Source organism: Tamandua tetradactyla, chromosome 10 (assembly GCF_023851605.1).
Source record: "Tamandua tetradactyla isolate mTamTet1 chromosome 10, mTamTet1.pri, whole genome shotgun sequence".
NCBI classification, from domain to species: Eukaryota; Metazoa; Chordata; class Mammalia; order Pilosa; family Myrmecophagidae; genus Tamandua; species Tamandua tetradactyla.
Window position 1 is genome coordinate 88,281,175 of NC_135336.1, and position 24,224 is coordinate 88,305,398.

Genomic DNA, 24,224 nt, shown 5'->3' on the forward strand with positions numbered 1-24,224 from the left:
GTTTTAAATTTCCCTGGCTCATTTTTTTAAAAATGTATTTATTAATTAACAAAAATTAAGAACAAAACAAAAACATTAATATATCATTCCGTTCTACATATATAATCAGTAATTCTCAATATTATCACATAGTTGCATATTCATCATTTCTTAGAACATTTGCATCAATTCAGAAAAAAATAAAAAGACAACCTGGCTCATTTTTTAAAATGAAATTTTATTGATATATATTCACACACCATACAGTCCATCCAAAGTATATCATCAGTGACTCCCAGTATCATTGCAAAGTTGCACAATCATCACAACAATCAATTTTAGAACATTTTCATTATTCCGACAATAATATTATAAAATAAAAATATCAAAGCAAAAATGATTCACTTACAGGGAATTAATTCCTCTGTATTTCTAGAGTATATCATCTGGCCTCTTTGGTGACATCTAGGCATGTCAGGTTCCATGCTCTGTAGGGTATTCCATGCAAATCTGGAAGTAGTTGGAAATCAGACACTCTATACACACAGGTGGTCCATTTACATAATATGCATATGCCCTACTGATTTACTTAGTGATGGACACATAATTATTGCTAAGATAAATAATTCATTCTGGGTCACCCCCTTCAACCCTATCTCTCCCAAACAAGTCTCACCCTTCAAGGAAGATCCAACACATGGTGCCAACTAGAGTGACAAAATTAGTGAATATTTAATAAACACTGTTTGAATTTATAGATGGAAGTCCTCAAAAACCAGGTAGTGTGCCTATCTATTCTAAGTCAATTTAATGAAAAAAAATTTTTAGAAAGCCAGTTTCTACAAATTCCTCAAATCCAATTTGTCAAGAACTAATTTTCTAAATTACCAATTTACTGAATTATTGAGGCTTGTTAAAAAGTTTTGAGTTCTACCCTTGCTTCTGTCTTCTATGAGGCAAGCCCAGGAGCTCAGGCAGAACTTAAGTGTACAAAAATTGGGATAGGGCATGCACGGGTAGTTAAGTGGTAGAATTCTCACCTGCCATATGGGAGACCTGGGTTTGATTCCCAGCACAGGCACCACCCCCCCCCCCAATTCAACAAATGATGCTGCAATAATAGGTTACTCACATGAAAAAATAACGAAATGTGACCCCCCCCAAACAAACAAAAAAGGGACAAACTGAAAACCGTTTAAGAAGAATCCACTTATGTGTACATAACACAACTGAGGTAGGTGCAAAACAAAGCTTTGAAAAAAATCTATTTGGCAAACTACCGTTTAACTGTTAGTATCAGGTACAGAAATTTAAAAAAACTGGTTTTGCTTTATTTCATTATAAGAAGAATAGAAGCAGGCAGGGTTTAGCATTGGATCAACAGCTCCATAATGTGGGGACTGGCATCTCTTTGGCTTTCTCGGCCCTATGATCCTTCATGGTTGAAAGAACTACTGCAGCTGCGGTCATCAGGTTGATATTTGTGGCAGGGAGAGGGCAACAGGTGGCCTACCTGCATCTATCACTTTAACCAGTAAAGTAAGTTTTTCCAGAAGTCTGCAAGCCAAAGCAGTGTCCTAAGGCCACTCCTACCTGTAATAGAGGCTGGAGGAGTGAACATTTAACTTTTCCAGGTGTTTAGTGGAGGCAGGTAAAGGAGATAGGTTTGGGATACAATTAGTTTCTCTTTCAAAACGGGTAGTTTGTATGTCAAGAAATTTCTATCAACACTTTTAGGATTATGATTTGAAACTCAGTTCTGCTTTCGATCATGATTGTTACGCTTTCTTATCAGCTGTTTTACATATTCTTAAAAGATGCATTCCAGCTATAGTACCTATTTTTCCTTTCTTTCTTCCTAACTTTCTAGAATGGGACTAAAATGACTTAATCTTTCAAGAGTGGGAAAAATCAAAAGGCCAATGGTGACAAAATACTTTCACTATTCCTTTGCTCAGTCATTGTCCTTCCACACCAAAGAACATCTGGAAAACATTCCCACATCCTCTGGCATTTAAAAACTGATACAGCTGACCAAAGTCCATGTGGTTTCCTCTAGCTCCATTAACATTAAACACTTTTTCTTCAAAAATAGAAAATTTTCTTTGTTTCTCCATTTCATCATTTGTACCATCAAGAGGAATATCTTCTCGATGGCGAATTAAAATTCTTTTCCAGCTTAACTTTCTGAGTCTGGAATGAAATGTTCAAAGCAGAAATTTTTAAAATATGTGGTTTGTTCTAGAGCACTAAAAGCACAAAAGTTATAAAATAGATTTATCATTGCCTTTTCCTAGAAATAAAGAAATCTTTTATTTCACAAGGGTTTATTTTACCCAGATATAACTGGCCATAATCCCATTCCCAAAGACATTTATTGCCATGATACTGTCTCCTATCAGCATTTCAGAAATGTGGAAGTTGATGAATCTCTACGGAAGGAGCATCTCAGAAACTCAGTTAGGCTATTATAGAGAAATAGGAAGACAACAGCATTTCTGATGCTCCTAGAAAGCCCCTGGTTTCACAGGGTAAACAGATTATGGCATCACTAAGATGAAGGAAGACTTAGACCCATGGAAGTAGATGGGTTCATAGAGAGCATCTTGGTCAGGGGCTTAATTATTCAACACACATTTATGGACTGTCTCCTATATGCATACACTATGTCAGGTACAGGGGCCAATGCTAACTGTATGTGATTTCTATCTTATCCTCGGACTTGAGATCGAATCCACATGAAAACAGAACCCAACAAACTACTCATTTCCATAGCTTTACTATTTTGCTTGGTACTAAAAGTAATGACATGGTATATAAAATATATGAAAACAAACCTTGACCAAAATTCTTCACAGGCACTCTGTGGCCCTTCCACACAAATAACACCGGGTTTCCCAGGCATGCTAAACCCAGACAGAGAAAGCTCCTTTGCCCACTCTAGAATATCCTTTCTTTTGCATTTGTTATAGATATGATGGCTATAAATCCAGAGTCGCGTGAGAATAACATCTACTGACTGGGCTGGGTTTCCTATGGAGCTGGTGGTTGATGTGGCATCTCTGCTGATATAGCCAGAGGCATGATCTCTAATCCATTCAGTGGCATTCAGTATACAGACATCTCCGCACCAATTCTCTTGTAGGTATGCACTCAGATCTGTGTTCAGTTGAGTCTGCTGCGATCTACTCAGTAATACTGATCTGATGGAAAAGATAAGGGAAAAATCCTTAATCAATTTTCTTGAAACAAAACAAATTCAAGAATTACTTTTATTCTTCGATTCATTTTCAGTTCTAAATCTGGCTAGAGTTTCTGAAACATACCTGACAGTAATTTCAGGCAGAATGGCAGGGTATTTAAAAGGAAGAATACAGGCCAGAGAAAACATCACCTGATAAAAAAGAAGAAAAATGCCTTAACTGCTATTTTATGTCTTGACATATTTCAATTCTTCCAAAACAAAAAATGAATTACCATTGCTTCCTCAGATACATCTAGGTTCATATTGATGGTAAAATAAACTTTCGAAGATCGTCCCTCCATAGTCCTTTTTTCAATACAGTCTTTCAGTTCTGCTAAAGCCAGCTGATCATTCACCATGAATTCGTTCTCACCAGGGAACATACTGGTCAGCAGTTCTAACTCAGAGAGCTGAGCTTCCGCCTGTTCTATCTCATTCATTTTTGGATACCTGCAAGTTTCTGAAGGAGGTAAGGGTAAGAGAAACAATTTACATATATATTTACATATATAATGTTGGGAGAATTAAATGGATGAATATGGATACTAATTGAAATTGCATTTGATTTTTCCATAAAACATGAAATGTAATCAGATTATCTTTCCCCATTATTCTACTTGTAGGATATGGGAAAATCCAGTGCTAGCCGTAAAACTCAAATAATGATTAAGCAACAAATTCCTTTGATATGCCTTAAGTTACCACAATAAGCATTTTCATTGATATAAACTAATTATATAGTAAAAAAGCTAAATAAATGATACAGTCAGGAGAGAGAATATGACCTGTAAACTTTATAAACCATTGAGCATTTTTGCCATTGTTAAAAAATGGTATCTCAGGCTAGTGTTAACTGGCATTTTTTTCATTGTTATTGATGCTGAAAATTTTTCATGCTTAAAGAATAGTATTTCCTATTCTGTGAACTATTCACATCCTCAGACCATTACTGTATTTGATTGGTCTTTTCTTTCATGATTCCTGGGACCTTTGTATATTTTGGGAAGATTAGTCCTTTGTCTGCAATATGAGTTGCCAAGATTCCAAATTTACCTTGCTTATTATTATTTTTTAAAGTAGACAAATTCATTAACTTTTTATTTTATGGTTTCTGAATTTTGAGTCTTTACTATAAATGTTTTCCCTACTCCAAGGTTACAAAAGTTATTGAGATACTAATCAGGGTTTTTCATTTTTGAATGTGATAATTAACTTTAATTTCATTTATCAGAGAAATATGGGGACTTCTGATAAAACATGAAGGACTGAGAGTTTATCTCCCTTTCTTTCTGTAACCCCCATTAAAACAAGAGTAAAGGAATAAATCTTCAAAGATAAACAGAAAGTGAGAGGAAATGATAATAGACAAAAACAATAAAACTTTGGAAGATAGAAAGGGGATGAATAAGTTATAATTAACTTAGATTTCCACTTTCTTCCCTCTAGCAAGTGCTTGGGCAGGGAAGGAAGGGAGGTGCAGAACAATGAACAATGGCAGTTCAGGAACTCTCAGCACCAAGAACCTTAGGAAGCAGGTGTGTTGGTGTGCAGAGTAAACAAACTAGTTTGTTGAAATTCTAGAGTCTAGACTAGTCTATTAGATCCTAGTACAGGATTTCTCAATCTCAGCACTGTTGACATTTCCACTGGATAATACTTTGTTGGGAGGGAAGGGGAAAGGGCTATCTTGCGCATAGTAGGATGTTTAGCAGCATCCTGAACTCTACTAGATGCCAGTAGCATCAGATATTTCTTTCTCTGGAGTGATGTAAATGTTCTAAAAAAATGATCATGGTGATGAATATGCACTATGTGATGATACTGTGAGCCAATGATTATACACCAAGTATGGAATGTATGTGCGTGAAGATTTGTCAATAAAAATATGAAAAAACAAACTATAGCACAGAGTGAAAAACAAAACTCTTTCTTTTTTCCCGAAATCCTGGTGTTACAGCATCGACCTGTGTGTGCATCAGGCAACAAGCCCGTGCTCGGTAACAGTACACACAAGTTATGTTCCTATATCCCTCAGCACCCCACCTTTATGTATTTCTTGTCACAAATTATAAGTTTATACATTGTGAGTCCCAAACCACTGATCTGTTATATTTTATGTGTTTGCCTTTTAAAGTACTGTAGGAGTAAAAAGTGGAGTTACAAGTGAAAAATACAACAGTGCTGGCATTTATATTTACCCTTGTCATTACCGTCACCAGAGACCATTATTTTCTTTACGCAGCTTTGATCTACTGCCTACTGTCCTTTCCTTCCAACCTGTAGAACTTTCTTTAGCATCTCTTATAGGGCCAGTCTAGTGGTGGAGAACTCCTTCAGCTTTTATTTATCTGGGAATGTCTTAATCTCACCCTCATTTTTAGAAGTCTCACCAGATATAAGATTCTTGGTTGGCAACTGTTTTCTTTCAGCACTAAAAATATTTTGTACCACTGCCTACTTGCCTCCATGGCTTCTGATGAGACACTGGCATTTAATCTTACTGGGATTCCCTTGTATGTAACTTATTGCTTTTCTCTTGCAGTTTTCACAACTCTCTCCTTGTCCTTGGCATTGGACAATTTGATTACTAGTTGTGTGGGTATGGTTCTGAGGCAGGTCAGATAGGGGAGGAGGGAGGGGGAGGTGACCTTAAGACCCATAACAAAAAGTTCCTTTTGGCACCTACACACCTACCCAGTCCCCACACACCTAGCTCCCACACACCCAGCCAATACACACCTAGCCCTCCCTTAGGTCTGCACCTGAGAAAAACCAATGAAAAGTGAAGCTCATCAATCCCTTGTTAGCTTAGCCAGAGGGGGAACGGCCCCTCCAAGTATTTATAATGAAAGAATCCTGACCCCAGACTGCTTCTCCTCCTTTGGAGAATGCCTGCATCTTTGCTGCACATTAAAGTTTTGAGCTGTATACACTGGCGAGTCCTTGAATTCTTTCCAGTGGCTGAATCAAGAACCTGCAACACATCAGCTCCTGGTTGGGGTCTAGACTTCTCCAAGAATTCCTACGGCTCTTCAGCATCCATCCTAGAACTCCTGGGGGTCCCCAACATCCTCCCAACAATTCTCAGGCTCCCCGACATCCAGTTGAGAATTCTCAGGGTTCTCCGGATTAAGCTTATGAAACTATTTTGCTGTACACACTGACTAGTCCTTGAATTCTTTCCTGAGACTGAGCCAAGAACCCTTATGGCATCAGCCCTTGATTGAGGTCTCAATTTTTCTGAGAACTCCCGAGGCTGTCTGGCTTCAGTTCTCTTTGATTTTATCCTGTTTGGGTTTCAGTGGGAATCCTGAATGTGCATATTCGTTCTTGACTTTAAATTTGGGAAGTTTTCTGATATATATTTTTTATTGTTTATTCCTTCTATACCTTCCTCTTTCTTTTTCTGGGACCCCCACACTGTGAATATTGGTATGCTTGATGGTGTCCCACAGGTTCCTCCGGCTCTGTTCACTTTTCTTCATTCTTCCTTCTTTCTGCTCCTCAGACTGAATGATTAAATTGCCTTACCCTCAAATTTTCTGATTGTTTCTTCTTCCAGCTCAAATGTGCTGCTGAATCCTTCTAGAAATTTTTAATTTCAGTTACTATGGTCTTCAGCTCTGTTTTGGTTCCTTTTCATAATCTCTATCTCTATATTGATATTCTAATTGTGCTCATCTATCATTTTACTGATTTCCTTTAGTTCTTTGTCCATGTTTTCCTTTGGCTCTTTGAACATATTTAGGACCATTTTTTAAAGGTCTTTGTCTGGTATGTCCCAGGTTTGGTCTTCTCATTGATGGTTTCTTTCTTTTTTAAATTTTATTTTAATACAATTATATTAATAAATATTATATACTCATATACCATGTAATCATTCAAAGTGAACAATGAATGGCTCACAGTCTCATCATATAGATGTGCATTCATCATCAAATTGATTTTTTTTCTTTTTTTGTGAAAAATTACATATATACAAAAAAGCAATACATTTCAAAGCACACCACAACTAATTAGTTGTAGAAGAGATTTCAGTTTGGTATGGGTGCTCCAAGAAACTGGAGACTAAAAGAAATATCAATATAATGATTCAGCAATTATACTCATTTGTTAAACCCTACCTTCTCTGTATAAGTCCACCATCAATTTTGATCTTTCTTCCACTTTTTAGAGTGATTTGGGCTATGCCCATTCTAACGTTTTCACGCTGGAAGGGGCTGTCAATAATATAGGATGGGGGGATGGAATTAGTTGATGTCCTGGAAAGGCTGGCCCTTTTGTGTTTCAGGACTTAGTCTGGCCTAGGAAGCCATCTGGAGGTTGCAAGTATCTGGGAAGTTTTCATAGTGCATGGAGCCTTCGTAGAAGCTCATATAAAGCCTGAGTTATTCTTTAAGGTTGGCAGGAATGGTTTTGGTTTTGGTTTGGCAAACTATGATAAGTAGCAATGTCTAGCTGGTGCATGTATAAGCGGTGCCTCCAGAGCAGCATCTCAACTCTATTTGAACTCTCTCAGTCACAGACACCTTATTTGTTACACTTCTTTCCCCCCTTTTGGTTAGGATGGCATTGTCGATCCCATGATGCCAGGGCCAGGCTCCATCCCTGGGAGTCATATTCCACATTGTCAGAGAGACTTTCACCCTTGGATGTCATGTCCCACACAGGGGAGAAGGTAATGATTTCACTTGCAGAGGTGGGCTTAGAGAGAGAGAGGCCACATGGAAGGTCCTCTGGGAGGAACTTTAAGGCGTAACTATAGGTAGGCTAAGCTTCTCCATAATAAATAAGCTTCACAAGAGCAAAGCCTCAAGATCAAGGGCTTTGCCTACTGACTTGGGAGTCCCTAATTTTTAACACAGAATCAGGGGTTTCCCCAGTGGTAAACTTGAATAGTTTGATGTTTTTTCTCCCATCCTTCAAGGGGCTTTGCTGATACTTTTTGCTAATCTGCTTAACATAATCTGGGAAGTATCCAGGCATTATATTAAACTAAAAGGATTACAGGCCCTCATTTCCATTCTTGGCTTCCTGTGTTTGGGCTGTTTAAATGATCTATCTAGACAGGTTGAGTTAGATTATGTGCTACAGAAAATTTAGGTTCTGGACAAAATAAACCTTTCTGCCTTTGGTCTCATAAATTAGGTGAAGTTCTAAAACACAGACACTGTCTTCCTTACCCCTTTATCCTGAAGTATCTTAATCCTGACCTGATCAGCTTCTTTCTTATCTCTAAATGCCAGGTTATACATATATAGCATAGTCTCTCAAAATCTAGAAATAACAATTACCATTCCAGACTAAAAGTGACTGCTATAAGAGCTTACAATCTAGGCCCCAATTTTCTTATAAATATTTTCTAACTGAGACCAAAACAATACAATATTTGGTCCTCTGTTTCTGTCTTATTTTGCCTCACAAAATGTCCCACAGGCTTATTCACAACGTTGCATGTCTCACAATTATGTTCCTTTGTCTAGGAGCATAATTTTCAATCATATGCATATACCACCATTTGCCATCCTACTTCTCAGTCAGTGTATCCTTCAGCCACCTCCATCCATTGGTCATCATGTATAACGTCCAAGGCCAACAGTCCATCAACACTCTCAATTTTACACAATTTCAGTGTTCTCAGGAGAAATATAACTGATAAATAGACCCCCACCATATAGAAAATCCAAACCTCACCTTAACTTTTGTCCCATCCCCCATTATATACCCCTGGCACTATTGATGTGTTCCTGTTAAACATATCCCATAGCATGTAATAGCAGTTTCCCTCTATACCCCAATATTATACACCCATTGTACAAGATTCATACTGCTGAAGTAGTTCATGAAAGAAATTATTTATATTTGTAGTGTTAATCAATGGGACACATGGGTCTATACAATCACTTTCAATCATACTCGCCTTCAATATGACAATATTACTAATAGACTCACTAGTGAACCACCTTCACTTCTATCTATTCCCTTACATTTAAGGTCAACCTCATTAGCTAACCGTTCACCCCATCTCTAGCTTCTGTGTATCTCTAGGTCCCCTATATTCTGTATTTTAAGCCTCTGACTTTACCCTTTACCACAGTCATAAAAGTGAAATCAAACAGTATTTTTCCTTTTCTGTCTGGCTTATTTCAGTCAGCATTGTATCCTCAAGGTTCATCCATCTTGTCATGTGCTTCAGGTCATCATTTGTCTTACTGCTGCATGATATTCCATCTTATGTTTATACCACATTTTGGTAATCCACTTATCTGTTGATGGGCACTTGGATTGTTTCCACCTTTTGGTTATTGTGAATGATGCTGCTATGAATATCGGTGTGCAAATGTCTGTGTCACTGCTTTCAGCTCTTCTGGGTATATATCAAGTAGTGGTACTGCTTTGTCATAGGACAACTTGATATTTAATTTTCTGAGGAACTGCTAGAGTGTCTTCCATAGCAGCTGTACCAGAATACATTCCCATCAGCAGTGCATAAGTGTCCCAATTTCTCCACATCCTCTCCAACATTTGTAGTCTCCTGTTTGTTTAATAGAGCCATTCTTATAGGTATGAGGTGCTATCTCATTGTATTCTTGATCTGCAGTTCCCTTGTAGTTAATGAAAATGAGCATCTCTTTATGTGCTTTTGAGCCATCTGTATTTGCTCTTTGGAAAAATGTCTATTAATATCTTTAGCCCATTTTATAATTAGGTTGTTTGTTCTTTTATTGTTGAGTTGTATGATTTCTTTATATATAGAGGAAATCAAACCTTTGTCTGCTATGTGATTTCCAAATATTTTTTCCCATTGAGTTGGCTGCCTCTTCACCTTTAGGACAAAGTCTTTTGAGGCACAAAGCATTTGACTTTGAGGCATTCCCATTTATTTATTCTTTTCTTTCAAAGTATATTATCATGTCATCTGCATATAATGAAAGTTTTACTTTATCCTTTCCAATCTGGATGCCTTTTATTTTTCCTGCCTGATTGCTCTAACTAGAACTTCTAGTACAATGTTGAACAATAGTGGTGACAGAGGGCATCCTTGTCTTGTTGCCGATCTTAGGGGGATGGCTTTCAGTCTTTCACCATTGGGTACGATGCAGGCCTTGGATTTTTCATATATGCCCTTTATCATATTCAGGAAGTTACTTTTGATGCCTACCTTTTGAAATATTTTTATCGGAAAAGAATGCTGAATTTTGTCAAATGCTTTTTCAGCATTATCAAGATGGTCATGTGATTTTCCCTTCTGATTTGTTAATGTGTTGTATTACATTTATTGATTTTTTTGTGTTGAACCATCCTTGCATTCCTGGTATGAACTCCAGGTTGGGAAGGGGTGGCCAGGGTGGGTCGCTTGAAGGGCTATGGTGCAGGACTTGGATGAGTAAGGTGCAGTGGAGAGGCAGGGTTCAGTTTCATGGGCAGTCTTGGTTGTGGAGGTAGGTAACAGATGTGGGTATCATATATTCAAGGAGCGCAGCTTTTTTTTCCTTCTTACTCTCCTTGTCTTGAGGGCACTCCTGAGGGCTCAGACCTCTGTTTGAAAAGAGGCACACTAGGTTGTTTACACCAGCTGTATGGTCTTTGGTTCACTGTGTCTCAATTCTTCAGCTTTTGCAATCAGGCTCTCCCTATCTGGTATAAAAGACCTTCTCAGGTCACGTACACCCTGAAATCATTGTCCTGGTTGTTTTTCTGTCATTTCTCTAGCTGTTCCTTGGAGCAGGGGTGAACGTGACTTATCCTAACATCTTCCTGGAAGTTCTCTCATTGATGGTTTCTAATGCATTAATCTTTTCCTTTCCAGGGCCATTGCTTCCTGTTTCTTTGTATGTTTTGTAATCTTTTGTTGAAACTAGGTTATATTTATATATTGTGTTATTACTGAAATTTAGACGTTGTGGCGTCTTTTCCTTAAGTTTATATCCAGCTAGTTTATGACTGAGTTTTCCTTGAATGCCAGGAGCTAACAAGGAAAAATAAAAGAAGAAAAAGAAAACATATTTCCTAGTCTTTGCAGATTGACCTGTAGAAGTTTTCTCTTTTAGGGGTTATCCCTACAATGGTTTGTTGAAAATAGCTCAAGGCCAAAGTGCAGAGACCTTGGTGATCCTTTCTGTGCATGTGCATGTGGCCCTGGAATTCCATTTATAGTTACAAATTTCCCTTCTTATTTAGGAAATAGTTTTCTCACAGTTCTGAGAACTGTGTTGTAAGTTTTAGAGCAGCAATCCCTTGCTGCAGGCAGCATGACTTGACAACTCTTCCATAGTGTTCTGTAGGAGAGTTCTGTGAGCTCTACACATAGGTTAAATTTGGGGTAGTCCTGTAACTGAGAAATCAGGATTTAAGGGATGATTTTGATTACTGAATCATTATATAGATATTCCTTTTTGCTTTTTGGTATATTGGAGTACATAGAGGGAAATACCTGAAATCTCTAAATTGTAATCCAGCTGCCTTGAGCTCTGATAATGATTGTATAGCCCTTATGTTCTGCCCCTGTGATTGTAAAGACCTCGTGACTAACCTTCATTTGTACCCAATTATCCAGTTTTTCAACTTTAGAGTCTTGTAATCCCTAAAGACAGCCTCTAATATTTATTAATGAAGAGTCTTGGGTCAGTGTAGAACTAACTCACCCCAAGTTCAAAGTTATCTTGATAGCTAAGACTGGATCTAACTAAAGTGAGCCTGCCTGACATGCATAGTCACTTCGACTTTAAACTACAAGTCATCTATACCTCATTCTGCCATTCTCTTACACATATTATGTGAATAAGCATGTAATCAATCTGTGCATACTCAATAATTAGATCAATGTTAATTACATCCTCTAGGGCCACTGTGCTCATTATCCTAAACCACATCCATCTTTTTCTCTAATATAACTATCAGAATTACTGTAGTTCAGGGAGACAGATTTTGGGCTGACAGGCCATCTGCTGTCCTATACATGCCTAGTAATAAACTCTTTCTCTCTTTGAAACCCTGGTGTCTCAGGAATTGGTTATTGAGCATGTCATTCAAAAGCATCCACAGCCTATTGTCCAGCAACAGTCCCTCAGGCCTGTTTGGGTCATATGCACATGCTTCCAGCATTTGCATGAGGACCATTCTGCTTCCTTGGGTATGGGACCAGGGATTTACACTGATTGTGTAATGGCTCCATCTCAGGCTGGTGAGAGGGTTGGGGGAAGGTCCAGGCAGGGTACCACTAGAGCCTACCACCCTTTTTTTAAAAAAAAAAAAATTTTATTATAAACAACAAATATACAAACATTCTTGACATACCAACATTCTTGACATGGTTACAATCAATGGCTCACAATATCATCAGATAATTGTGTATTCATCACCATGATCATTTGCATCTCTCAAGCAAAAGAAAGAAAAAGAAAAAACTTTTCCATGCCATACCCCTAACCCCTCCCTCTCACTGACCACTAGATTTCGATCTACTCAATTTATTTTAATCTTTGTTCCCCCTGTTATTTGTGTATTTATTCATATTTTTTACTCACCTGTCCATACTGTAGATAAAAGGAGCATCAGACACAAGGTTTTCACAATCACACAGTCACACTGTAAAAGCTATATCATTATACAGTTATCTACAAGAAACATGGCTACTGGAACACAGCTCTATAGTTTCAGGTGCTTTCCTCTACCCATACTAATACACCATAAACTAAAAAGGGGATATCTATATAATGTGTAAGAATAACCTCCAGGATAACCTCTCGACTGTTTGAAATCTCTCAGCCACTGGCACTTTATTTTGTCTCATTTCTCTCTTTCCCCTTCCAACCAAGAAGATTTTCTCAATCTCTTGATGCTGAGTCCTAGCTCATCCTAGGATTTCTGTCCCACATTGCCAGGGAGGTTTACAGCCTACCACAAAGAAGACTTTTTCTTGATTTGGTCCTCAGCTTGTTACTGCAGTCCTTTAACTGTTTTCTGGAGCCCCAAGAAAGATGCTTTTGCCAGTTCTTCCTGGTTGTTCAAAGTCCTATGCGGGGATGGGGTCCTGAAGTGTCTCACTCTGCCATTTTGATTGGGGCAGGGCTGATTTCCCTCTCATCCAATGAGTCTTTAATTTCCATTTTTAAAATCTTCAGTTCTGATATTTCAATTTGTTTTTTCCTTTATAGTTTCTATTGTTTTGCTTAGAGTTGCTACTATTTTAATTTGCTTCAAGAATGTTTGTAATTGCTCACTGAAAAATTTTTATTATGGTATTTGTGGTGAACTGAATTATGTATCCAGATTTAGGACATACTCTTGATCTTGACCCACATTCCTGTGGGAGCAAACCACAGGAATTGTAAACAGTACTTCTTGGAGATGTTATTTCAGTTATGGTGTGGCCCAAATGAAGGAGGATGGGTCTTAATCCAGATGACTGGAGTCCTTCTTAAACAGCAAAAATTTAGAGATAATAAGAGAAAGCCATGGGGAGTAACTGGAAGGTAGAAGTCAACTGAACAAGGAGGAGAAAGGAGAGACTACTGCCACATAGCATGAAAGCCAAGAATCCCAAGGATTGCTGCTAAACTAGGGCCAGAACCCTACCGATCCTGGAAGAAAGCATGGTCTTACCAATGTCATGATGTGGACTTCTGACTTCTGAAATTGTGAGCCAACAAATTCCTGTTACTCCAGCCAATCATATGGTATTTGTGATAGTAGTTAAGGCAGAACTAAGACAGTATTTTAAGATCTTTGTCAGATAATTCTACCATCTCTATTATCTTGGTGTTGGCATATATTTATTATCTTTTTCTCATTTACTTTGAAATCTTCCTTGTTCTTGGTATGATGAGTGATTTTCTATTGAAACACAGACATTTTGGTATTATAAGACTCTGGATTTAAATATTCAGTTTTAGCATCTATGCCGGTTTGAAAGGATTATGTGCCCTACCTAGAAAAAGCCATGTTTTAATCCTGATCCATCTTGTGGGGGCAGCCATTTCTTTTAATCCCTATTCAGTATTGTAGATTGGAAACTTGACTAGATTAGATTACAGGTGTGATACCATCCTTTCCAGGTGGGTCTGGATTAGTTTACTAGAATCCTTTAAAAGAGGAAGTATTTTGGAGACAGAGGGCATGAGAGAGCAATAAGAACCATGAGAGCCCACAAAGCCAGAGACCTTTGGAGATGAAGCAGGAAAACTCCCTTGGGGAAACTTCACGAAAGAAGCATGGAGAGAAGCCAGTAGATCTCAACATGTTTGCCATGTGACTTTCCAGTTGACAGAGAGACCCTGAATTTCATCGGCTTTTCTTGAGTTGGTGCCTTAATTTGGATATTTTTATAGACTTGCTTTAACTGGGACATTTTCATGGCCATAGAACTGTAAACTTGCAACTTATTAATTCTCCTTTTTAAAAGCTGTTTCGTTTCTGGTATATCACATTTTGGCAACTGGCAAACTAGAACAGTATCCTTTTCTGACACCATTCCTGTAGGTGAAGAGGGAAGGTGTTGGCTTGCTACTGCCAGGTGGAAGTAAAATCTTCAGGTTTCTCACTCAATTCCTGTTGATAACAGATGGTGGGAGGGGGTTCTCATTACTGCTGGATGTGGATGGGAGTTGTAGCTCCACAGTAGGTCTCTAATGATACCTTCTAGGCTGGGAGAGGAAGGAGTACATTATTATTGCTCCCCACATGACCTCTACTAGTGCCAAGGTGAGGATTGGCCTTGTTAATGCTGACCAGTGGTAAAAGTCCTAACTCTCTACTAGGCTTTCTCTGATACCACCCCAGCAGGGTAAGGGAGAGGTGCATCAGGGTGGAAATATAGGCTCCCAAGGATGGAAGTACAGGCTTCCAATGTCATCTCCACTGACAACGATGGTCAGTCCTTGTTACTGCCCTGTGGAAATTAAAGTTCCATGTCCCTCTTCAGGATTTTGTGTTTTGCTGAAGCGGGGATTGAGGCACCTTGTAACAGCTCAGTAAGGGGAGTAAGGGGAGAATCTAGCTTCTTTTGCTAGTGTGGGTGCAGGCAAAGCCACAGTTTTTCCTGTGGTATTTGCCTGGAGTAAAGTATTTATTATTAAGTATTTTCTATCTTGCTAGGCAGTCTCTTTCTTCATCCTTTGGCTAGAATGAGCAGGCTTTTGTTGGGCTTTCTTTTGTCTGTACTGTTGGCATTTCTGGGTGAGTTTCTTCAGCATCAACTCTGGAATATTTGAGGCAAAAATACTCAGGGAAGTTTCCATCAGTTACTCCATCAGTTTCAAGGTCTCTAGCCAGTCTGTCTTCTTCTTTCCACCTTTCAGATTCTTTTTATATTTGTTCTATATTTAGTGTACCTGTGTCCAAGGATTTTAGTCGTACTTAGTGGGAAGGATAGAGAAAAATGCCTACTCCATCTTTCTAAAGAGCAGAAGCCTCCCCCACAAAATAGTTTTTATTTATTAAATTGGCAAAAAAATAAAATAAAATAAAAGATGGTTGATGTCTCGTAATTTCCATAGGGGGAAAATTTCTATAAAAATTGAGTTGAAACTTGAAAAAATGACAGCATATATAGAAATGTGTTGGTAAGGGTATTATTCATTGCATTATTGCTCATAATAAGAAAATAATCAAAGACTTAAATGTTCAACAGAAGATGACTTCAACAAGTGTACATCCAAACAATGTTATGAAATCATTGAAAATGAGATCATTGACACTGTTGACTATAATATACAGTTACCTGAGAAAAGTACACTGTAGAAGAATAGAAATAGTAAGTTCTTATTCATTTGTTTATGATCACACATGCATGAACAAAGACAAAAAAAGAATTCAACAATCTCTTAGCAGTTGACTAAATGTGGGGAGAGGGAGGAACAATTTTCATTTTCTAATTTGTATATTTCTGTATTGTTTGAAGTTTGTGAACAGCACATAGTACTTTTAAAATAAGCAAAAATGCAAAAATAAAGAAGAGTCTCACTTTTGGAAAAAAAAAAGAGCTCAATTCCATTGCTGAAAAGGAAAACATAGCTTACCTTCTTAAAGACAACTTACTCTGTGAAATCAAACACCATCATTTCACTCCGTGGTGTCTTCATGATATTCTTTTTAAACTTCAAAAAATGCTTATTGGGTAGCTATTTTCTGTTCTTCATGTCTTCCTGAAGTTTTCTATTTAGTTTGAGGGTCAGAATGCCTATTTAACAAGACATATAACAATGAAGATAAAAATGCTAAGTGTTTAATGATCAAGTTAGGTATGATGACAGGCTGCTATGGATTGACCATGTTCCCCACAAAGACATGTTCAAGTCCTAACATCTGGTCCTGAGGATGTGAACTCATTTGTAAACAGCATCTTTGAAGACATTAGTTAGGGTGAGCCCAAACTAGATTAGGAAGGGCGTTAATCCATTATCACTGGAGTTCTTATAAGTGGAGGAAATTTGGGCACAGTAGGAGGAGACAGAAACAACCACGTGACAGAGGCAGAGCTTGAGTTACGGATTGTCAGCAAGTCACCACCAAAATACTACAGATGAGTTCAGAGAAAGCATGGTACTGCCAAATCTTGATTTTAGATTTCCATGATACAAAACTGTGAGACAAATAAAGTCCTGATATTTAAGCCAACTAGTCTTTGGTACTTTGTTACAGTAGTCCTGGCATACTAAGACACATGGATTCATATGAGGGTATGATTGGTGAAACGGTTTGTCTGGAAAGATTTGAGGAAGCAGGTAGGAACTGAGTTGAGTCTAAAGGATGGGTGATACTTAGATATATGGAGGAGGAGGCACAGTGGGGAGAGGGGAGAGGGGAGAAAGGTGCATATGGCAGGAAAGCAGTACTACTAGTACAGGGCTGTAACCACCCTGAATAAGCAAAGTGCTATAGATCCAAATCAGTCCCTTTTTCACAACCTCAGCTGCCAAGGTCTAATTCAGGGGTTCACATCTGGACTATTTTCTCTCATGTTGGTTATTCTCTGTTTGTTCCCTAAACCCCCTTGTTCCTTCTTTTCTTGCCCTGGACTCTGGAAAACTGACTTCTACAGCCTAAGCACCTGACCCCTCTGTTTATCTTGTGGTTGGGTTTAGCCAAACACAATGGCAGTAACTGGTAGGAGAGGAAGAGAAAGAGGCCAGGGTATTTCTTTCCTTTTCCTTCCCTAATTTGGCAGGGTTCTGATAATGGTTGTGATCTTCTAGGACCACAGCTTCTGTAGGCAGCCCTTCTTCCTCTGCTACGGCAGACCTTTTGGGCCTAGGGTCGTAAAGTTTCCTTCAAACTTGGCCACACCTCTGTAAATAGCCCCTTTTTAAAACAGTCTCTTTAAAGCATCAATGCCAAGTGTGCATCTATTTCCTTGACTCCTCCGTTCTGGACTCTGCCTCCAATGTCTCCCCCATAACTCACGTGCCACACTCACTATAATAATCTTATCATTATGGGAATTGTTTACAGAATTCTAATTCAGGTATAAAGAGGCAGGTGAGGGAGCATGAACTGTCTATCAGGGAAGAGTTCACATAATCTGTGGCTGGGTATAGGTACTGCAGTCTCAGAGCAAGGGGTGGGAGGACATATTAGGTTTCTGTGGGACAGCTTCACTGGAGTGAATTTATCCCTGCTCATGGTCAGGAGCACAAAATGTCAGCATATTGAGAGTGGATCCAATTTGCAAAGAGTGCCTTAGAAGATTTATTATCAAGCCCTCTATGAACACGTCTCTCCCTTTATTAAAGTCTTTTATTTCTTCCAATTGGGTTTGATTGTTTTCTTTATGGAAGGGCTTGATATCAGGAAATGGTATTTGTTTAACAGTTGAGCTAGTCCACTATGTAGTACTTTTTAAAAAAGCAAAAGAAGTTCTACTTAAAAAGAAAAGAATGCAAGTTACTCACAGGTGATAGGTCAATATTTTCAACGGGTCCTGGTAAGAATATATCAAGGACTTTGAGAATGACTAAATGTAGTGGGGTATTGAATTCACTAGGATTAACTGGACGCGCATCAGAAAAATATGAAAAACACATCGGACTGTTTCCATAGATCAGAATAGATGCCACTATGTCAATCCTAATCCCCAGTTGGTTTTCAACTAGTGTCCTTAAGACACAGTAAATCAGGGTGTGAAATCCATGTGGGAGAAAAAACTACAAAAAGCATTTGTGTTTAAGTAAATTCTAGAACAGCTAATACAAAACTTGAAAGGTTTCTTTAGGGTGATTATAGGTCACGGTTAGCCAGAGATGATCCTGGTTTACAGCTACTTTCCTGTTATCCTGACAGGTTTAGGATATACCCAAGATAAAAGTGGTCCCATATGGACAACAAATTATATGGGTTCACTTTTTACATATGGCTTCTCACAGTCTTTAATGTTAGATACCAATAAGCACTGTCAATTTCTAAGAGGGTTTGAGTACACTGACTGCCACAGACTTTTTGTCCCCAGAACATTTTCCCCCAGGTGGAATAATATTAGTTTAGATGTTAACAAGTGTACTCAACATCTTTACTTTCAGTCCTTCTCAAATAACCATTAAAACTTCCTTCTTTTAAACCATGATGTTTTTATTTTTACTAAATAGTGACTTCATAAATTTTTATATTCTCATATTTTCACTTGAAATCATGACAAACATTTTCTCTGTTATTGAAAAAATCTTCATAGATATTTAAAATTCCTGGACTCATTAGAATTCCATAAACATCTTTTCTAGCTTGTTTTGGCATTGCCTGAAAACTCATAGGCAGTTTTTAGAGAAAGGAGATTTACTTTGTTAGAGCGAGTTTATTATGGTACTTTAAAATATGGACTGGTATCAGGCTGCCCACGTACAACTTCTGGCTGTCCTGCATCTAGCTGTGTGATCTTAGGCAAGAGGCTTAATTTTTCTGTCTTAGTCTCCCTATCTTCAAAATAAGAATGACAGAGTTGCTGTGACAATTAAATAAGGATGTGCAGGAAGTGCCTGGCACACAGTGAGTGCTATACAAATGTGTTCTCTTATTATTGGTCATTCATTCAACAAATATTTATCTAGTACCTATCGCATGCCAAACATTGTCCTTGGCAGTGGGTACATAGCAATAAGGAAAAGCAACAAAATCTCTGCCCTACAGAGATTTAATTTTAGTGGGAGGAGACAACAATAAAAATCAATACATGTGGATAACTGCCATCAGGAGATACAAGAGGATAAGGAGCAACAATGGGGAGGGAGTGTGATTTTATACTAAGGTGGGTGTGGTGGAGGGGGTATCAGACAAAGCCTTTCCCTGAAAAAGGAAGCCATGTGTTTATCTGGGAAGAGAGTGTTATAAGTAAAGGGAACAGTGGGTTCAAAGGTCTTGAGACATGGGATGCTAGACCACTGTAGCTGGAGGAGAGTGAGTGGAGGAAGTTTGATAGGAGAGGAGGTTAGAGAGGAAACAAGGGTTAGTTCATGTTGGGTCTTCTAAGGCATATGGAGACTTCGAATTTCATCGTGTCTACACACTGGAGGGATCTAATTGACTTAGGCGGGCCTACTTGGTTGCTGTGGAGTATTGTGTAGGTGAACAAGGATGAAAGCAGGGGGACCAGTAGGCACTGCAGACTCGGGGAACATAGGATAGTGGCTTGGATTAGGGTTGTGATGGTTAAGGCAGTGAGCTTCAAGTTCTGGACATACAGTGAGAGTAGAGCCAACAGGTATTACCAATGAGTTAGATGGGATGTGTAAGAATGACTCCAAGGCTTTAAGCAATTCCAGAAGGATGGTTTTGCCATTTATCTATAAAGGTAAGATAGTGGAAATCTGAATTTCGGTTTTAGACATACTAAAAATGAAGTACCTATTAATACATCTATTAACTAGAGATGTACAGTGGGCATTTGGATTTACAATTACGGAGTTTACGGCAGATTCGGGTGAAGATATTCGGAGTCACCAGCACCTATTTGAAGCCAACATGTTTACAGCCGTGTATTTAAGATCTCTCAGCAAGTGAGTGCCCATGTAGAGAGGGACCCAGTGAGTTTGGAGGTCTGGTCTGGAAGATGAGATGGACCCAGCAAAGAAGTTTGGAACGGAGGGACCCGTGCGCTAACAACTACGGGAGTGCTGACACAAGAAAGTCACTTATTTGCCAAATTACTATCGTGGGTGAAAATTTCAGCCCCAAAAACCTTCAGGAGAGTTTTTTGACTCGAGTGCAGTGAATTGTTCTGTAATAACGTAGAATGAAACTAGAGTTTCTTGAGTGGAATCCTTCTTTCTATTTGAAATTTGTTTTTAAAGATCGGAGCAGGAACCCAGCATTTAAAAACAAAGTGTTTAAAAGCAAAGTTCGGACTCAAATCTCAAAAAGCGGCCCTGGCAGTGGACCTAAGCCCAGCGCGCAGGCGCTGTCGCCTTTAGCAACCAATAGGTCCTGAGAGGGAGGGACAGCGGCCAATAAGCGGGCGTGTACGGCACCGGAAGTCTGTGCCACCACGCCAGCAGGTTTCCCGAAGGTGGAGCCCGCCTCTGATAGCGGGAGAACCTCTCAGTCGTGCCCGGCGCCCGCGGACGGAGAACTCACCTGGGGTCAGGCGAGGGCGCACTGAATGCGCCCTCAGTTCGGTATTCCCAGGTTTCCTCACTAAACAGATATTTCTGTTATGCGGAGCGAGCCTCAGAATACAAGACGACCGGAGCCTGGAAATCGCCCCTATGGAAGTGGGAAAGGGCGAAGGTGGCTTGCGCTTGCGCGCGCTGGGCCGTGGAATCCGGAAGTCGATTGGCGCAGTGGTGACGGCTGCGACCCGCTGGAGGGGTGTTCTGGCCCCGTGGTCTTCCTACACCTCACGGTCTCAAACCTATTGGCACTATCAGAGAGAAATATAGCCGGCATTGTTTACTGGGGCAAGGAATGGACCATTAAAGTAATGCTTCTCAAACTTGAGCACAAGTCGGAAGCGTTTGGGGACCTTGTTAAATACAAATCCCGGTTAGACAGATAGGGCTACGGTCCCAGATTCTGCATTTGCAATAGGTCTCACGCGATGCGGATGCTGTTGGTCCTCAAATTGAACTGAGTAGCTAGGCATTAGGGAGACGGGCCTGAGGATGATGGCTGGGACGGCTTTAGGTTTTCGCTCCCGATAATATGCCCAGGATGTGTGTGTGAGGGGAAGTATCCATGCACAGAAATTTACTGCAGGTAATAAAATGACAGTTTGAAGGAGTGATTAGAAATGTTTTTTAATCCAAATGTATGTAATACATACTTTCACTTTTTCCTTTATGATACTACATGTTCAGTTTAGAAATGTCGTAAATAAGATTTTTGTTTTGTTTTTTAGGTGAACAGTGGTAACATTATCACCGCTAATTTCCAAACTTTGTTATTATTTTTACAAAAATAAGATTGTATATGGTCTTTATAGCTGCATTTCTACTTGGTATTTTTAAGGCACTTTTCAGTGTCACTAAACAACCCATCTCTTTTTTCCTCCAGATTGTATTCTGAAAAATTTCAAGCATACAACAAAGTTGAGAGATTTTTGGAGTGGTTTCAAAGGGAAGGAGGAGGGGGTAGGGATATTTGGCACGGATTGAAGACATTTTTGGTTGTCAACAGCTGGAGGAGTGCTGCTGGCATCTGGTGGGTAGAGCCTGGAATGCTTCTCAACATTCTACATTGCACTGGGTATCCTCTATAGCAAAACATTAGCTAATCCAAAATGTCAATGGTGCGAGGGTTAAGAAACCCTCACTGAGAGACTATCCTGATATTTTACTATACATAATTTGCTACATATTTAATCTATCCATTGTTAAAAAGCATTTCAAAGTAAGCTGCATGTATCATACTTTTTTCTAAGTACTGCAGAATGTGTATGCCAGCATGCGTATCTTTAAGAGTTCAAATTGTTTAGTTCTCTTTAAAGATAAAATTTATAATGACATGTATGTCTTATATGTACATTTGTTGAGTTCTGACATGCATAAACCTGTGTAACTCAAACCCTATTGAGAATTGGAACATTAACATTACCCCAGAAAGTTCCTTCATGTCCCTTTTCAGTCATCTGCACCCATCTCCCAAGAGGCAACCACTACTCTTTTTTCCTACCATAATTAGTTTTGCCTGCCCTATAATGAATGGAATCATACAGTAGGTGTGCTTTTGTGTAAGGCTTCTATCATTCTAATAATTTATAAGATTCCTTCATGTCCTTGTAGCAGTTCTTTTTTAGTGCTTAGTAGTATTCCATTATATGAATATTCCAGTTTTTCCATTTTTTTCCTGGGAGCCTGGGGTGTTTTTTGTTTTTTTTGGCTTTTATGAGTTGAGCTGCTATGAACATATTTTGTACAAATATTTAATTTCTAAAGATTATATTTATTCAATAAATATTTACTAAGTACTTACTCTATTTACCAGACACTTCTAGGGATATAGCCATGAACAACACAAAGATGTTCCAGCTCTCAAGAAGTTTACATTTGCACTTTTGTGTATATGCGGTAGGGTGGGGTAAGCAAATGTATAACTAAGTGTGAAAGTAAAATATCGGAGAGGGATAACTGCTGGGCAGAGAAGTAAAATAAGATGATGTGAATGATTGGGAGTGGCTGTTTTACCTAGGTTGCTCAGCGAATTTTCTGTGACTTTTAAGGTGCGAACGGAATGACAAGAGGACACCAAACACAGAAGGTCAAGACAAGGAGCATTCCAGGCAGAGGAAGCAGGTAGTACAGAGGCCCCAAGACTGAGTTTTGGAATAGAAAAACAACATCAACAACAAATAAACAAAACCAGCGTGGCTGGAACTTAGTAAAAAGAACTTGAAAAATGAACTCAGAAGCAGTAAAAAACAGGAGAGCCAGTTTATCTCCAGATTTAAGCAGAGGTCGTTTTCATTTTGGTCAACTGGATGGATAAAATGCCAATAAATCCTAATCTACTTTTATCTGATTGCTAGTAAGAGTGTACGTTTTATGACCTATTGTGGATAACTTGTTTACTTCCCTTACCTATTTTTCTGTTGATCCTGCATCTTTTTTCCATGGTGATTATGTCTTTTTTATTAGAATAATTTCCAAAAGGGCGAATCCTATGTTTAATTTCTCTTAGCAGAGGGTCTGGCACCAAGTGGGCACTTACTTATTTGAACGAATGAACAGTGTTTGAAAATTTTACCCTCCGTGGTTCTGCCTTTAAGACACTTCTTCAACTTTGCTTTAAAACTATGTGTGCTACTTTTTATTTTGACGTTGTACAGGATAAGACAGTTCCTGTAAAACTGTGTGAAATTTAAATGTTCCCATCTTATCCAGCCTTCGGGTGTAATATTTAAGAACAGTAACTCGGAAGAATCTAGGCACTAATTCATTATCAGTCAGGAAACCCAAACTTCTAAACACCATCAGTTACCTCATTTTATTGCACACACACACACACACACACACCCCAACACACACACACAAACTTCTAAACACCATCAGTTACCTCATTTACCCAATGGGGAAATGCCTCATTGACAGCCGAGCTCCTTAAGGTTACTGCGGCCCCGACTTCCGTGTCGCGGTGTGCGCAAGCGCTGATTAGCTAGCGTCAGCGCCGCCGAACCTTGGGGCCGGAGCCACTTCCCATAATGCCGTGTTTCGGAAGTTGTTGCTTTCTCGGGGTCACTCTGGCTTTGAGTTCTGTCGCTCTCTAATCGTCACCGGGAGGAGGACGGAGCTGGAGTCCCAGCCCATAGGCCCATCAGGGAATGCAGTTATGGGCGCTGTCGCCGCGGGTGAGTTCTGGCCCCACTGACTTGTAGTCCCTACTGGCTTAACTTCATGCGCTCTGAGAGTCCCAAATTTTCTGCCCACATCTGATTCTCTTCTCGTAGGACCTTCTTCCTTAAGCTGGTTACCCGGTCCCGGCCCGACACCGTATTCTCATTGGTTACGTTTTCTGTCAGTTACAGGGGCTGGCCAATGAGTTGCTGGCCTTGGCGCCCCTCTTGACCTCGTGGACCCCGAGG

General features: G+C 39.2%; 3 protein-coding genes across 6 annotated transcripts in view; 2 read left to right on the forward strand and 1 right to left on the reverse strand.

Annotated features, from left to right (window-relative positions):
• Nucleotides 1-204: 204 nt before the first annotated feature.
• On the reverse strand, nucleotides 205-24,142 carry LOC143648575 (RWD domain-containing protein 2B). 3 transcript variants are annotated; one of them, XM_077118796.1, is made up of 7 exons: nucleotides 23,708-24,142; nucleotides 20,783-21,068; nucleotides 16,243-16,403; nucleotides 3,457-3,683; nucleotides 3,306-3,373; nucleotides 2,817-3,182; nucleotides 205-2,172 (listed from the first exon to the last, which is right to left on the reverse strand). In XM_077118796.1, the coding sequence occupies exons 4-7, from the start codon at nucleotides 3,661-3,663 to the stop codon at nucleotides 1,938-1,940; spliced, it is 876 nt and encodes a 291-aa protein (XP_076974911.1). In that variant the 5' UTR covers nucleotides 3,664-3,683; nucleotides 16,243-16,403; nucleotides 20,783-21,068; nucleotides 23,708-24,142; the 3' UTR covers nucleotides 205-1,937. The 3 variants fall into 3 exon arrangements, with proteins under 3 accessions (XP_076974911.1, XP_076974910.1, XP_076974909.1); XM_077118795.1 differs by having other exon boundaries at nucleotides 16,262-16,403; nucleotides 23,699-24,142; XM_077118794.1 differs by having other exon boundaries at nucleotides 23,699-24,142.
• LOC143647711 (uncharacterized) lies at nucleotides 20,079-23,699 on the forward strand. The gene is made up of 4 exons (XM_077117496.1): nucleotides 20,079-20,129; nucleotides 20,620-21,050; nucleotides 21,701-21,847; nucleotides 22,866-23,699. The coding sequence occupies exons 1-4, from the start codon at nucleotides 20,079-20,081 to the stop codon at nucleotides 22,960-22,962; spliced, it is 726 nt and encodes a 241-aa protein (XP_076973611.1). The 3' UTR covers nucleotides 22,963-23,699.
• The window catches only part of USP16 (ubiquitin specific peptidase 16), a 28,767-nt gene continuing 28,377 nt past the window's right edge, over nucleotides 23,835-24,224 (forward strand). Inside the window, exon 1 of one of the 2 annotated variants that reach the window (XM_077118791.1) lies at nucleotides 23,835-23,990. In XM_077118791.1, coding sequence (XP_076974906.1) covers nucleotides 23,964-23,990 — 27 coding nt within the window. In that variant the 5' untranslated portion in view covers nucleotides 23,835-23,963. The remainder of the gene's footprint in view (nucleotides 23,991-24,224) is intronic. The other variant, XM_077118790.1, reaches the window with a different exon arrangement.